The sequence below is a fragment of the Leptodactylus fuscus genome, chromosome 1, assembly GCF_031893055.1.
Source record: "Leptodactylus fuscus isolate aLepFus1 chromosome 1, aLepFus1.hap2, whole genome shotgun sequence".
Lineage (NCBI taxonomy): Eukaryota > Metazoa > Chordata > Amphibia > Anura > Leptodactylidae > Leptodactylus > Leptodactylus fuscus.
The window spans coordinates 222,546,874-222,561,077 of record NC_134265.1 but is presented as its reverse complement, the minus strand read 5'-3'; the positions used below and the strand labels follow the sequence as shown (position 1 = coordinate 222,561,077).

Sequence of the window (14,204 nt, the reverse complement as noted above, 5' to 3'; positions counted from 1 at the left end):
TAGAAACCTAAACACTAGTGTGAACACCGAGTAGGCAATAGAAGCTGCTTATGAGAACCATCAACAACTGGCCAAAAGGGAGAAAGAAGAAATGGTCATCTATATCAGTTTTATATAGGGCCATTAGACAAAGAATATAACATTTATCCTAATATTTCAAAAACTTTACAAGATATGAATTTAAAGAGGACCTTTCACCACCTCCATCAAGTCCACCTCTTTACATCAATTAATAGGAACTGCTCCACTGATTCTGATGCAGTTGGAATTTTTCTTCCAGCCCTCACCATTCCTGAGCAATCAATGCTGTTCGTTTTGGTGTCCGATGTTATTTAGTTTCTGTATTGTCAGAACCCTGCATTAGCATTGTAACACATTTCATTAGTGACCAGACACCCTGGGGTTCAAGAATTCTAGGGGGTCTAAATAAATAAAGTATTAAAATTAATACATTTTAATGAATGTTCACAAATAAATAGTGCATTTGAATAAAAAAAACTTTGTAAATGTATCTTATTAAAGGAGATCAGTTTCCTTCATCATTTTAAGCTGTTCTCCCCATCCCTCTCTTCAATCTGGCTGTCTGTTTACATTATAATCGTCACATAGAGCTTTATGAATAAGGTAAGGCTGCTATCTGCCATTTGATTTAATGACTAATTTTGTCCACTAATAGCCTCTTTTCTACAATCTAGTAGTATTAAAAGAACAAGTAATTTGGAGACAAGCGACAAGAACTTCTTGCTGTGTTACACACGAAGAACTTTTACAAAATGTTGCTGCACTGGTACCGCACCCCAAACTATTCCACTCTTTCAACTCCATTATTCCAGATTTTTGCTGGAGGTGTGGTGCCAGCCAGCTAATATATTCCATTTGTTCTGGCAATGCCCACTGGCTGCAATCCCATTGGCAACAGGTTTGATATAGGTAGATAATGTTGTGGGAATCCGGTTTCCATAGTCTCCCAAGACATCCTTCTCAACTTGACTCCTGAGTACCTAAGGAAACACATCCTTCAGTCGTTACTTCATATCTTTGCTATAAGTCATCGCGCCAAAGTAAAGCACTTGAGACGTGCCTACTCCATCATTAGAGGAGCAGTTTGCTAGAATGCGGTAAACTAGGTCACTTGAATACTTAACTGCTCTTGTTTGAGAATCTTGGGCCATATTTTGGACACTCCATGATTTGTAAGCCCTGGAGAACTAAACCCTTATAAGCTTCTACCCTACTGCGTCAATGGAGTATGGTTTTACGCCACATCCTTCCTTATTCATTCCTTTCCTTTCTTTGTTGTATGAATCCCCCTTGTTTCTTTTTAAGCCTGTTTTGACTGTTGCACTCTTTTGCCTGCGCACTTCGTGCTCATGTTTACTTTTTGGATATATTTTTTGTATGATCAAGAGCAAGAAATAACAGAGTAACAGCAGCAATTATTTGAGTGACTTTTGTAACCCCTGCCTCTCCTTCATAAACTAATATGTAGAAAGTAACTCTGCCTGAAAAGTGAGAAGAAAATAGATTTCTTTAATGAGATAAATTACAACGTTTAATAAATTAGCCTGTACTATTCATTTATAAAAAGTTGTTTATTACTGGAGGTACACTTTAAAGGAAACAGGCGAGCAGCATAGGGGTTAAATGGAGCTATGGAAACCGTATAGCACATTTAGCTATGCTGTTTCCATAACTGCAAAGCTACAGAAACAGAGTATCTCTGTATGCAATGCTGTTTCCTTTGTTTTCTCATTCACCTCTACTGGAGAGTTAGAAACTAAATGCTGGCATAGTGGTTAGTCCTGTTGCAGTGCTAGAGTCCTGGGTTTGAATTTAGCCAAGGACAACATTTGCATGATGTTTGTGTGTTTTTCCCTGTGTTTGTGTGCATTTCCAGTAGGTACTTTGGTTTTCTCACACAAGGTAAAAATATACTGATAAGGTATTTAGATTGTGATCCATACATGGCACACAATACTGATAACAATACTTGTAAAGCACTGCTGAATATAATGGTGCTATACAGGCAAAATAAAATGAGTTAAATAAAACCACAGCATGAGGCACTACATTTTTCTTCAAGTTCTACCTAGGTGGTTGGGACTTAAAAGAAGTTAATCACAACTTCTAACACAAGAAAAGAAAAAAAGAAAAACAAAACCGCTTCTGTAATATTCATGCCATGTTCAGGTCATCACTTCATTCTATAAGACTCCAATCACACTACCTTTGCGATCCTGTACTGGAAGTTATGTAGTGCTAATTTTGTGATCAAATACACTGGACCCCCCCCCCCCCCCATCAAACCCCATAAATGTTCCCTCATATGGCACAAGAAAAATCTATAACTCTTTATAACTATAGGGAATGTACTTATGTTTAATTTACTGGATACAGGGAACTGAATTTCTGTAGATTTACCTTGTTGACCTCCAAGAAGTCTCTCAACGCCTTTGATCAACTTGTGACGATGACCATAAGCATTAATTCCAATCTCCTTCAGCTCTTCATGACCCATGTCGGCCAGCACATCCAATGTGATCTGAAGAAAACAACAAAACATATTCCTGTCTGTGGTTTCTATTGTCATTACTTTAACAAATATATTCTTTGGTGCTTGGATTTGTTTTAGCACAATGGGTTGGGTTACATGAGAGATCATAAATAATAAAAAATATATATATATATATTGTATCCATCTCTCTCTCCCATTAATTTCCCCCTCCATTTCCTTCTTTCCCATGAGTCTTATTTTTCATCTCACATTATAATTAAAATGCAAAATGTGCCAATGTGACAAGTTTACGATTGTATAAAATGAAAAACAAAAAGTGCACGCTATGCAATCATACACACTCAAATACAGAATACCATTTCAATTTGCTCAGAAAAATAGTTTTCCGGGACTTAGGAATTGACCTTCAGTATCAAAGTATCAGATCTTGGAGGCACGCCAACAGTCAAGGGCCACTTCCTCACTGGTTACCTGTCACAGTGTGAAACATTTTGTAAAGGCTTTGCCTAGTTTTATAAATTAGTCCAATTTCCTTCAAAAACACATAATCACTACAAAATGTACAGCACTGTGGTGGGATAAACATTAAGGGGGCATTCACACTACCGTCGGTGTCCGTCGGCTAGTGTCCACGCAAAATCTTGTGCGGACATTAGCATTAGACACTAGCTGTGTCCGTGACATTTTGCATTGATTTAAATGGACATCGGGTGCGTTCTTTTACTGTGTCCTTAACTGTCCGTTCCCAAAGATGTCCGACTTTCCAAGCGGACAGCAAAACCCGACATGTAGGTTTTTGCTGTCCGCTTGAAAAGTTGGACATCTTTGGGAACGGACACTTAAGGACACCCACGGACAGTAAATGAACGCAACCGATCTCGATTTAAATCAATGCAAAAAGTCACGGACACAGCTAATGTCCGCACAAGATTTTGCACGGACATTAGCAGCAGACACTGACGGTAGTGTGAATGCTCCCTAAGAGGACAAGTAGGAACTATAGTCCCTTCAAACAGTTGATCTGTAGGGATCCCAGGAGTTGGAGTCCCATTATTTGATAATATAAAAAGCCACCAACATCTATGTCCTGGAAAATCCCTTTAACCTCAAAAGGTTAACAGTCGAAGTAACAAAATTAAAAATAAATGCATTATTACAGTAAAACAATGTATTTACATCATGCTGCACAAAATATATCATCCTGTTTGCCTTTTGTACTGTATGCCTCCTATTACACTTAAAACCCCTCCTCCTATACCAAGTCAGTTCTGTATTCCCTACTCTGCATCTTAAGGGTGTGTTTGCATAGAGGAATTTGGGTCGTATTTGGCCTCCCAGAATCCGCCTCCCATTACTTTCAACGGGAGGCAGAGATTGCAGCAGGATGCGAGAAAAAAAAAAAAAAGCATCCTGCTCAATCTTGCCATGGATTCCGGGTCCGCGGCTCGAGACCCCCTCATGATTAAGCCCATTCATCCGGGCCTAATAAGGAGCAGGATGCCGCGACGGAGTGCTGATGCACTGCATTGGCATCACGTTGTGATAAGACCGCGGCGGAAAATGAAGAGAATTCCTCTTCATTTTCCGCCTTGTGAACATACCCTAACACTTAGGAGCTGTTACAGAAGTCTGCTTAAGTAATGAAAACTACATACACTAAAACAATAGGGGGTTGACTATATCAAATGGACCATAAACAAACACATATGTGAAGCTGTACTTTAGATAAAACCCAAACACAAAATAACAATGTAATAAAAGAATATACAAAAGGCCTTCTGGAGAAAAGCAACTTGCTGCCTACTTAGAAACCCATAGGCCAGGGCAAAACTACGACCTTCTATAGCACTATCAATATGTAACTATTGACCGCTGCAGTCACATGAGTATAATATATATATATATATATATATATATATATATATATATATATATATATATAATCTGTTTTCTTGCCTGGACTTTAGGTGTAGCTCCATGTAGCCCTAGCCTTAAACTACAGCAATGCAACACTAAAATCCACATTCCTTCCATGTTCTCTAACTTTCTGTCCAATAGTACTAAATCTTCTGAAGTACACACAACAAAAATGTGCTCAAGTCATAAAGGGTTAACCAATTCTTTCATATTAGTCACAGACATGCTGACCTATAACGCTTTCAAACTGGCCCATAGCAGTAATTTCATGAGTTTTCAAGGGCATGGTTGAATGGGCAAAACCTGGCACTGTCACTTATGAAGCTGCCAAGATTATGCCTGCAAAGGTCCTATATATCAAGAGTGAAATGCCTACTCTAAAATTACAGCACATCGTGTCTGTCTAGACAGTCTTTGGCCATTCACATTCAGAGGATTTTATTTCACAGCAGAGAACACCTAAACACAATCTGAGCCAATGAGTAAATGCGATTGGAGAGCACACGGTCAGGCATATGCAGATAACTATAATGCTAGGAGCCCCTCTCCTGGTGTGTGAATGTGGGGTTAATGTAATCACCATGCGCAGCTCTTCAGTAAAACGTGCAGTGTACACCCAGCATAATCTGACAATTCCAGAGGCTGCTGTTTAGCCCTAGCCTTAAGCGCCATTCACACCACAGTGACGTCCCTTTTTTTATGTATTTATTTTTTTAAACAGACATCACATAGCAGCATTAAATTCAATGTCAGTGAGTGGATGAACCATCACAAAAAGAGGTCATGCCTTATTTTTGGCCGTTTTCACAGAACCCTCCATACTAACAAATGAATTGAGATTTATGAAAAAGAGTATCCCTCGGGTGCAAGATGGCCGTGAAAAATGGATAATTTTCAAGGGCGTTTTGCATCTCGGTCATCTGACTGTAGCCTTCGTGTTACAACCCAAAGCACTGGAGTAGGAGATTACATAGTTTTTACTAGACATTTGAAACCTGGATTTGTATTCAGGACTATTTCAAGGAAGGAATCTGCACTTCAACTTATGAAAGCTAAAAACAAAAAAATATTTCCATTGGTAAACAAAGCTTTCCTCCTGAGACTTTCTATGAAGTCGTCACATGCATCGCAACTTTTTCATTTCAAATTATCTCTTTGAGACAGGCCCAGATTTGCAGGATATATTCATGTATCCTGCTGGGAGTATGAAACCTCATTGTTATTCAGGAACATGTGGAGTTTAGCTTCAACTGTTCTGGAACCAAATTAATTCTGTTTTTCAGTATGCAGTCAACAGATAGGAAATGAAAATAAACTGAAGCTACGAAGTTACCAGAGAGAAAACATAGAAAGCAAACAGCCTTATATCACAGGAGAGCAGTATTCTGAAATATTCATCACTCTCTCATATAGAAACCACTAAATGGAGGAACAGGCGATCCTGGTTCTCAATACTAATTTTTGTATTGCCATGACCAGATTTATTTATTAAGTAAAATTGATATTTCATAGAAGTATGAACGTAAATGTGGAGTTGGCTAAGGCTCATGGAGGTAAACTGTACATAAAAATCTGTCCACGCCCCACCCCATCTCGATTGATGCAATTTCTATTATCCTACTGGAATTATGTCCCAATCTACTTGAAAGCAATGCAACATTCTCCTATAGGTCAAGGAGTCAGCCATAATGTCTTTGAAAGTAGAGATGCTGAGCATCAGCAGAGATAACACACTTGGCTTGCATCCTACCTGTTCAGTTTCAAAGATATCCCGAAGGTGTTCCAAACCCAGGCTTTTCAGAAACTGATTGATGTTCATGTCAAGACCTGCAACTGCAAGGGGAAAAAAAAAAAATGTGTATTTCTAGCAGAGAAATTTCAGCTGCTCAGAAAGGCTCTATAATATTTTATACAGTACCTTTTGGCTTATTATCTGAATGGTATAAGATGAGCAGAAAAAAACGTAAAACAGAAAAATGAAAAGAAAAAAAACAAACTTTAAAGCAGATTATGCTAGGTTCACATTAGAGTCTACTAACTATTTTCTAATAGTTTTATGCTGTCAAAATCAGTTTCAATTGCATTCCATTAATATAGGGACTTGGCCCATTAATAAAGGTAACGATCTTCTATTCCCAGTTATATACTAACACTATACAGGCCAGTTTATTTAGCTACTGCAGACAAGGGAGCATGACTCTACTTCTTCAGCCGACAATACAATTAGTGCATACGTGCAAGCCATACTTTGGCTCCTATTGCAGACACTGAAATTACCTACAGCACATGCGCAAAAGTCGACTAATGCATAAAACCAACGCCTGATTAATACTAACAAACAAGAAGAACGCCTGTGTTGGAATGCCGCCCATGAAAGGACAACTTCTACAGATGTCCCTAACTCTTGGCATCTAGATTTCTTTACTATAAATCCACCTTGCTTTCTCATTTTCGGTATATATAAATATATATTAATACACATTTAAGATTAAGATTGAGTAACCCATGTATTTTTTATATATGGCTTTTATAGTTATGTTTATTATTAGTCATCTGAGTAATTTATGCATCTGATATATGAGTTTTATAGCTATTATGTTTATCAATTCACATGTCTGAACTTTATTGTGTGCCCTTTTGCGTTATAGTTTGATATCGTGTGTTCTTTTTATTATGCATTGAATATCATCATGTGGTCCGTTACCTACATGCACTTTAACCCCACAACCAATTATGATGCTTTGCTTTGGTGGGAAATGTTAAATAGCACACCACTGTATGTCTATTTGATCTGATGAAGGGGTGCTGTACCTTATACCTCAAAACATAATATATAAATAAATTCATAATGCATGGCCTGGAAATAGTTTCCTGTACGAATATACACTGAGAGCGCGCAAAGCCTGGGTGTTTTCTGAGCTACAGTGCTCTAACCAGAATTGGCTACCACACACAGACTTGGATATCCCAAGAGCGCTCTCACAGAGAACGCCTTACCCACATATTGATGCTTTCATAGTGGTCGTGTCTGCACACAACCCCACCTGGTAAGCTCCCTAAAATAGGGGCTTCTGTTTCTGTTTGGCTTTGCACTCTGAGAATTGCTAATAGATTGTGCATAGGGGCGCTTGTTTCTGTTTTTTTTCTCCAGCACCTTCTCCATGCATAGAGAGTTTGACGGACCCCCTTGATTATAAAGGGGTCCATTAGGCATAGTGTTTGAAACCAGTAGAGGAAAACGTTCTCCATGCAGGACTTTTTACAACGGAGACTCCAATGCAGATGTGAACATAGCTTTAGATATTGGCACCGTACTACTAATATCCACCGCAATCTAGGACTATAGTGTGACTGGCCTCTATTACCCATTTCAATGAAACATAGAACATAGTTTTACCTTCGCCTTCTTTTCTTTCTGTCCCTGCAGCTCCATCTCCAGTGTTTGAAGACCCTCCTGCAGCAAGATCAGCCAAGGGACCAGATAGATTATCAATACTGCTGGCAGCAGACAGACATGAGGGAGTAGATGCTGGTGAAATAATTGAGGCACTGACTACTGTAGCTTGAGGTTTGAAGCAGTTAGGTAAAGCCTCTGGAGGCATTGCATCTATAAGCAGAGCTCGAATATCATCTGCCTAAATGAAAAGTAAAACACAAATTAATTTACATAGGGGTATTCCTTTATTAAAGGAACAGAAACCTCAAATTAAATGGAATTTAAGGTCACGTTGGCCTGTGTGTGTGTATATACACTCACCGGCCACTTTATTAGGTACACCTGTCCAACTGCTCGTTAACACTTAATTTCTAATCAGCCAATCACATGGCGGCAACTCAGTGCATTTAGGCATGTAGACATGGTCAAGACAATCTCCTGCAGTTCAAACCGAGCATCAGTATGGGGAAGAAAGGTGATTTGAGTGCCTTTGAACGTGGCATGGTTGTTGGTGCCAGAAGGGCTGGTCTGAGTATTTCAGAAACTGCTGATCTACTGGGATTTTCACGCACAACCATCTCTAGGGTTTACAGAGAATGGTCCGAAAAAGAAAAAACATCCAGTGAGCGGCAGTTCTGTGGGCGGAAATGCGTTGTTGATGCCAGAGGTCAGAGGAGAATGGCCAGACTGGTTCGAGCTGATAGAAAGGCAACAGTGACTCAAATAGCCACCCGTTACAACCAAGGTAGCCAGAAGAGCATCTCTGAACGCACAGTACGTCGAACTTTGAGGCAGATGGGCTACAGCAGCAGAAGACCACACCGGGTGCCACTCCTTTCAGCTAAGAACAGGAAACTGAGGCTACAATTTGCACAAGCTCATCGAAATTGGACAATTGAAGATTGGAAAAACGTTGCCTGGTCTGATGAGTCTCGATTTCTGCTGCGACATTCGGATGGTAGGGTCAGAATTTGGCGTCAACAACATGAAAGCATGGATCCATCCTGCCTTGTATCAACGGTTCAGGCTGGTGGTGGTGGTGTCATGGTGTGGGGAATATTTTCTTGGCACTCTTTGGGCCCCTTGGTACCAATTGAGCATCGTTGCAACGCCAAAGCCGACCTGAGTATTGTTGCTGACCATGTCCATCCCTTTATGACCACAATGTACCCAACATCTGATGGCTACTTTCAGCAGGATAATGCGCCATGTCATAAAGCTGGAATCATCTCAGACTGGTTTCTTGAACATGACAATGAGTTCACTGTACTCCAATGGCCTCCACAGTCACCAGATCTCAATCCAATAGAGCATCTTTGGGATGTGGTGGAACGGGAGATTCGCATCATGGATGTGCAGCCGACAAATCTGCGGCAACTGTGTGATGCCATCATGTCAATATGGACCAAAATCTCTGAGGAATGCTTCCAGCACCTTGTTGTATCTATGCCACGAAGAATTGAGGCAGTTCTGAAGGCAAAAGGGGGTCCAACCCGTTACTAGCATGGTGTACTTAATAAAGTGGCCGGTGAGTGTGTGTATATATATATATATATATATATATATATATATATATATATATATCGCCATTGCGCAGAGAAGGAAGGGCTAAGCAGTATTGCAAAGGACTGCAGATTCAATATCATTTGTATAGAAAAAGGTTACTGTTCATTATGGGGATAGGAGTTCCAAACCACATGGGATTCCTTTGAGATCAGACATTGTGCTTAAAAAAAAAATGCACTTACATTTTGGTGTAAACTAGGCCACTTAACAGTGGTTGTAAAATTAGACAAGATGATCTAAACATGCTGGATGATAAATATGGCACATTTTAAAATTTTCTACTGTAGGTTTACATTGTATTTTAGGAAACCTGTCCCATTATTTTTAGAACAATTAAAAAGCAAGACAAATATTACTATTATAACTCTCTGAAAGTAAAAGTACCCTAGAATAAGTCATAACTACCAAACCATACACCAAGGCACTTACTGTAGCTAAATCTAGTGGCGTTTGGCTTTCTTGGTTCTTCATTGTGGGATCTGCACCATGAGCTAAAAGCAGAGCACATAACTGCGTTCTTCCTTTCTGGGCTGCTTCATGTAAGGGGGTGAATGCCCATTTATCCGTGGCGTTCACACAAGTGTTGTACTTTATCAACAATGCAGCAATGTCTACATGCTAGAAAGAAAACGAAAATATAAAATCATAAAAACAGTTTCTTAAAAAATTAAAAACAAAAACCATACTCCATTAATGAAAAATTGTACTGTGAACAGGTTTATTCCTCCTGAGATGGTATGCCGAGTGCATGAACTTGTGGTTCGACAGACAGGGAGCATTATACTATTGCCATATTATATGCTCAGTCAAGTCTTCTGAACCAAGTGGTATTTTTATATAGACACCAAATTCACCATCTGCAGAGAAACTACGGGATGACATGTGTGCATGAATTTTTGGATATACATGCACAGCATAATTTAAAGGAATTCTATCACTGGGAAAACTCATTTTTAACTAAGCATACATTTGCATAGCCTTTAGAAAGGCTATTCCAGACGTACCTTTAATTTGTTAACCCTCTAAGCAGTTTTTGAAATAGCCCACTTTTATTGTTATGCTAATTAGCGAGCACGGAGCACCGGAAATTCACTGATCACTGTGTGATAAGTGTACAAAAAAGGAGGTGAGAGCAGGGGGGCTGCTTCTGCTGACTCATGAGCCTCCCTGCTCTCACCTCCCCCTCTTTACATACATCACACAGTGCTCAGTGAACATCCAGAGAGCTCAGAGATGGCTAATTAGCATATAAAAGCGGGCTAATTCAAAAACGACAGAGGATTAACATATTAAAGGTATGTCTGGGATAGCCTTTTTAAAGTTAAAGGGGTTGGCCACTTTCAGACCAATATGGAGAGACAAATATTGAGAGACAAATGTTCTAGACAATTTCTCAGGATTTTTTTTTTTTTTTTATTTACTTCCACCTAGAGATGAGCGAGTACTGTTCGGATCAGCTGATCCGAACAGCACGCACGCATTGAAATGAATGGAAGCACCTGGTACTTCCGCTTTGACGCCGGCCGGCCGCTTAACCCCCCCGCGTGCCGGCTACGTCCATTCATTTCAATGCGTGCGTGCTGTTTGGATTGGCTGATCCGAACAGTACTCGCTCATCTCTATGAAAGTTCCACCCTACCCTGATTTTGCTCTACTGGGTCAAATACTATTCACTGAAAGGTATAGTCACTTAAGAGCAATAACAATCTAGTCTCTTAACAGCAAAAAGTGATGGTGTCAATTACCTATATGTCTGATAAAAGACTTGTACAAATACATCTAGGATGGCTATGCTATTCCAGATGGTTCGGCAATAATGCCCTAGGGGAGGGGAATAAATTCCCTCTCTATTTTCTCTGTGGTGGTCTGGGAGTGAATTGCTCCAAACCCTGGATGTCAGGGTCACTGGTAAACACTAGTCCCAAACTAATCACAGCATACTAAACACTCCACTAAAGCACAACTGAGAGACCTAAAGGAAAATATATCCTCAGGAATCAGATGTACATGCATACAGTAAGGATAACAACAACTGATGTATGATGGAACAATCGCCCAGATTATAATCTTCCATGGTATGCTCAGATATAACTAAATCAGAGGCAAATCTGCTGCAAAATATACATCTGCTGTTGGTGGATAGGACCACACTACACATTGTCGAAATCAATTTGTATCAATATTTCATTTATGACCAGAATAAGAATGGCCCTATACGTACCCCATATGATGCTGCATTGTGTAAGGGAATAAGTCCTCCTTTATCTTGTGCATTAACATCTGCTCCATGCTCTAGGAGATATTCAGCCACTTCCAGGTTGTTGTAACCAGCTGAGATTAGTGAACAAAACAAATTCAGAAACAGTGGCAAACACTTTGATGAAATATTTATTAATTTTATTAAAATTAATCCAGTAAATACGAAGCAGAGACTGAATGGCACCTATCTGAATAGAAAGGAAAAGGCTACAATTATGTATCTATGGACACAATGACGCACAAATTAATTTTATTGGTTATTTCAATCCTTGGGATGTTCTGTGTGGGCAAAATGATTACATTTTGTCAGTGTCTGGGGTTGCTAGGTGGAGCGGCATAGAAACAAAAGTCCAGTTTCTTTAGTCCAAAACAAAGGCAGAGTTTATTTTCACTCAAAAATATAGTGCAGCAACAAAAGGAAACAATACAAAAATACCTGCCCAGCTAGGCTCTAACTAAACATAGAATAGGTTACCTCACCTCACCTAGGATAACAGAAATCAACAGCCAGTAGAATCATTCAGGACACAGCTCCAAAAACATGACCTCTCTGTGGCTCTCCAGCCAAGCTCTGCCCAAAATCTGCTGCTGGAGCTGGCTTCTTAAGCTCCCTTCATGAGCAGACTCTCTGCAGCAGAGTCGCTGCCAGAACATCCCCAAAGTGTGGACTGGAGGGGGGTGGAATAACAGGTCCCACTACCAACCTACCTGCCATTTCTAAAAATCCAGTTCAATACTGAGCATTTAACAAAATGCTCAGCAGACGAAAGTTATCTGCTGAGAACAAACATTCCTTCTGGAGTTTTCTCATCTCACCCACCTGAGTAGTCTGGGTGAGATGTATACCCCCTCCATTACATGACCAGCCATTGGCTTACAATTTCTTAAAGGGTACCTATTATTTTAACAAAACTCTGATATGTCAGAGCTAGAAAACAAGTCAAACAGAAAGCAGTTCTGTTTAGTAAATTGGTGGGGATCTCGGCAACTAGATTCACACCAATCAAACTTTCTGAACTGTCAAAGGTTATTAGATAAAATCCGTAGGTGTTTTTAGAAATGGGACACGAGATGCAATGTAGAGATATAATGAAATGCATCTCTGAGTAGGTTACTATTTAGGCCACTTCACATGTACAACTAACACAAAACATCCAACATATGCTCACCACATCCAACATATACACTTCACATGTACCCCCCCCCCCCCCCCCATCACAATAGGAAATTACATGTCCAATAGAATCAGTTGTGGATGGCTTTCTGAGGTGGACAGAAAAACACTACATGCATGTATGGACTTTGATGAGCGCACAACTTCAGTTGTGAGCAGCTCAGGCAATATATAAGTTGCATGACTAATATATGAGCAATAGTATTTCCAGATATTTCATCACTCACAAGAGCGGGTAAGCCATCAATGTAAATGAAAGCCTTTAAGGAGCACCTGCTATACAAATATTGCTCATATGTCTATACAAACTCACACGTCTATACACAAACTCATACAAAAGAAAAAAAAAAACACAAAAACAAATGTTAACAGTAGAGATCCCATAGGAAAGGCGTTACTTATGCTTTTTAACGTGAACTGCCTACTTATAAAATGGCTAACTTGTATAATGACGAACTATCAAACTGATGAAACAAATGTAAATTAGCTGCAAGGACTAGATATCCTGTTCCTTAACACGTTCCTATCAATATATTATACTGTAAAGGGCTAGTAGTAAGTTAATACTCACCTGCTAGATGCAGAGGAGTTGAATTTCTCCCTTGGGTGTCCCTGCAGTTAATGTTTTCTTGTGTGCAAAGCTTTTGTACTCTTGCTAAGCAGCCTTTTTTAGCTGCATCTAGCAGAGCTGCATCTCCTCGTAGTAAATCCTGAATGTCTGTGTCCCCATCTTTTACCAAATCCAGGGGTGTGTTCCCATCCCTGTTTTTCTTGGTTGGATCAGCTCCATGCTGGAAAAACATAATTCATACGGTTTCAAAACTTTTGTTACACAGTGTGAAAAAAAAGCATAGCTTCAGGTGCATATATTCTGTACACAGCAATGCAAGTAGTGTTATACAGAGCTCAATCATTTGCTAATTTTATCTACTTGGACCAAAAGTTCTAATTCAAATACAGTAAAACACTTCACTTCTTATGGAGCATCTTTTTTTGGAACAAAATGTGCGGCAAAAGAACAGCAGTTTTCCAAACAACATACATTATAAAAGATTCAGCATTTCTGGTGCTCTACACTTGCATATTGTTAAATAAAGGGATTTTGGTGTACTAACTTGTAATATCCTTTTCTCGTTGTTTCACTGGGGGACACAGAAACCATGGGTATAGACCTGGTTATTAAGAGGTGGACACTAGGAACAAAAAAAGTGGTTTGCTAAGCCTACACAGGCTATACCCACTCACTGGCAGAATGCTCAGGCAGTTTTGTACCACAACAGTAGGAGAGAGTCCCCAAATGAACAATATATATGGAACCACAAACCACCAAAAAACCT

The 14,204-nt window shown here is 39.6% G+C and overlaps 1 protein-coding gene across 2 annotated transcripts in view; it reads right to left on the bottom strand.

Annotated features, from left to right (window-relative positions):
• Positions 1–14,204, bottom strand: part of TNKS (tankyrase) — a 137,887-nt gene that overhangs the window by 18,551 nt on the left and 105,132 nt on the right. For both annotated transcript variants that reach the window (XM_075283714.1, XM_075283715.1), the window contains exons 16-21: positions 13,439–13,658; positions 11,656–11,765; positions 9,864–10,052; positions 7,830–8,067; positions 6,183–6,265; positions 2,422–2,542 (exon numbers count right to left, since the gene is read on the bottom strand). In XM_075283714.1, the coding sequence (XP_075139815.1) occupies positions 2,422–2,542; positions 6,183–6,265; positions 7,830–8,067; positions 9,864–10,052; positions 11,656–11,765; positions 13,439–13,658 (961 nt within the window). The remainder of the gene's footprint in view (positions 1–2,421; positions 2,543–6,182; positions 6,266–7,829; positions 8,068–9,863; positions 10,053–11,655; positions 11,766–13,438; positions 13,659–14,204) is intronic.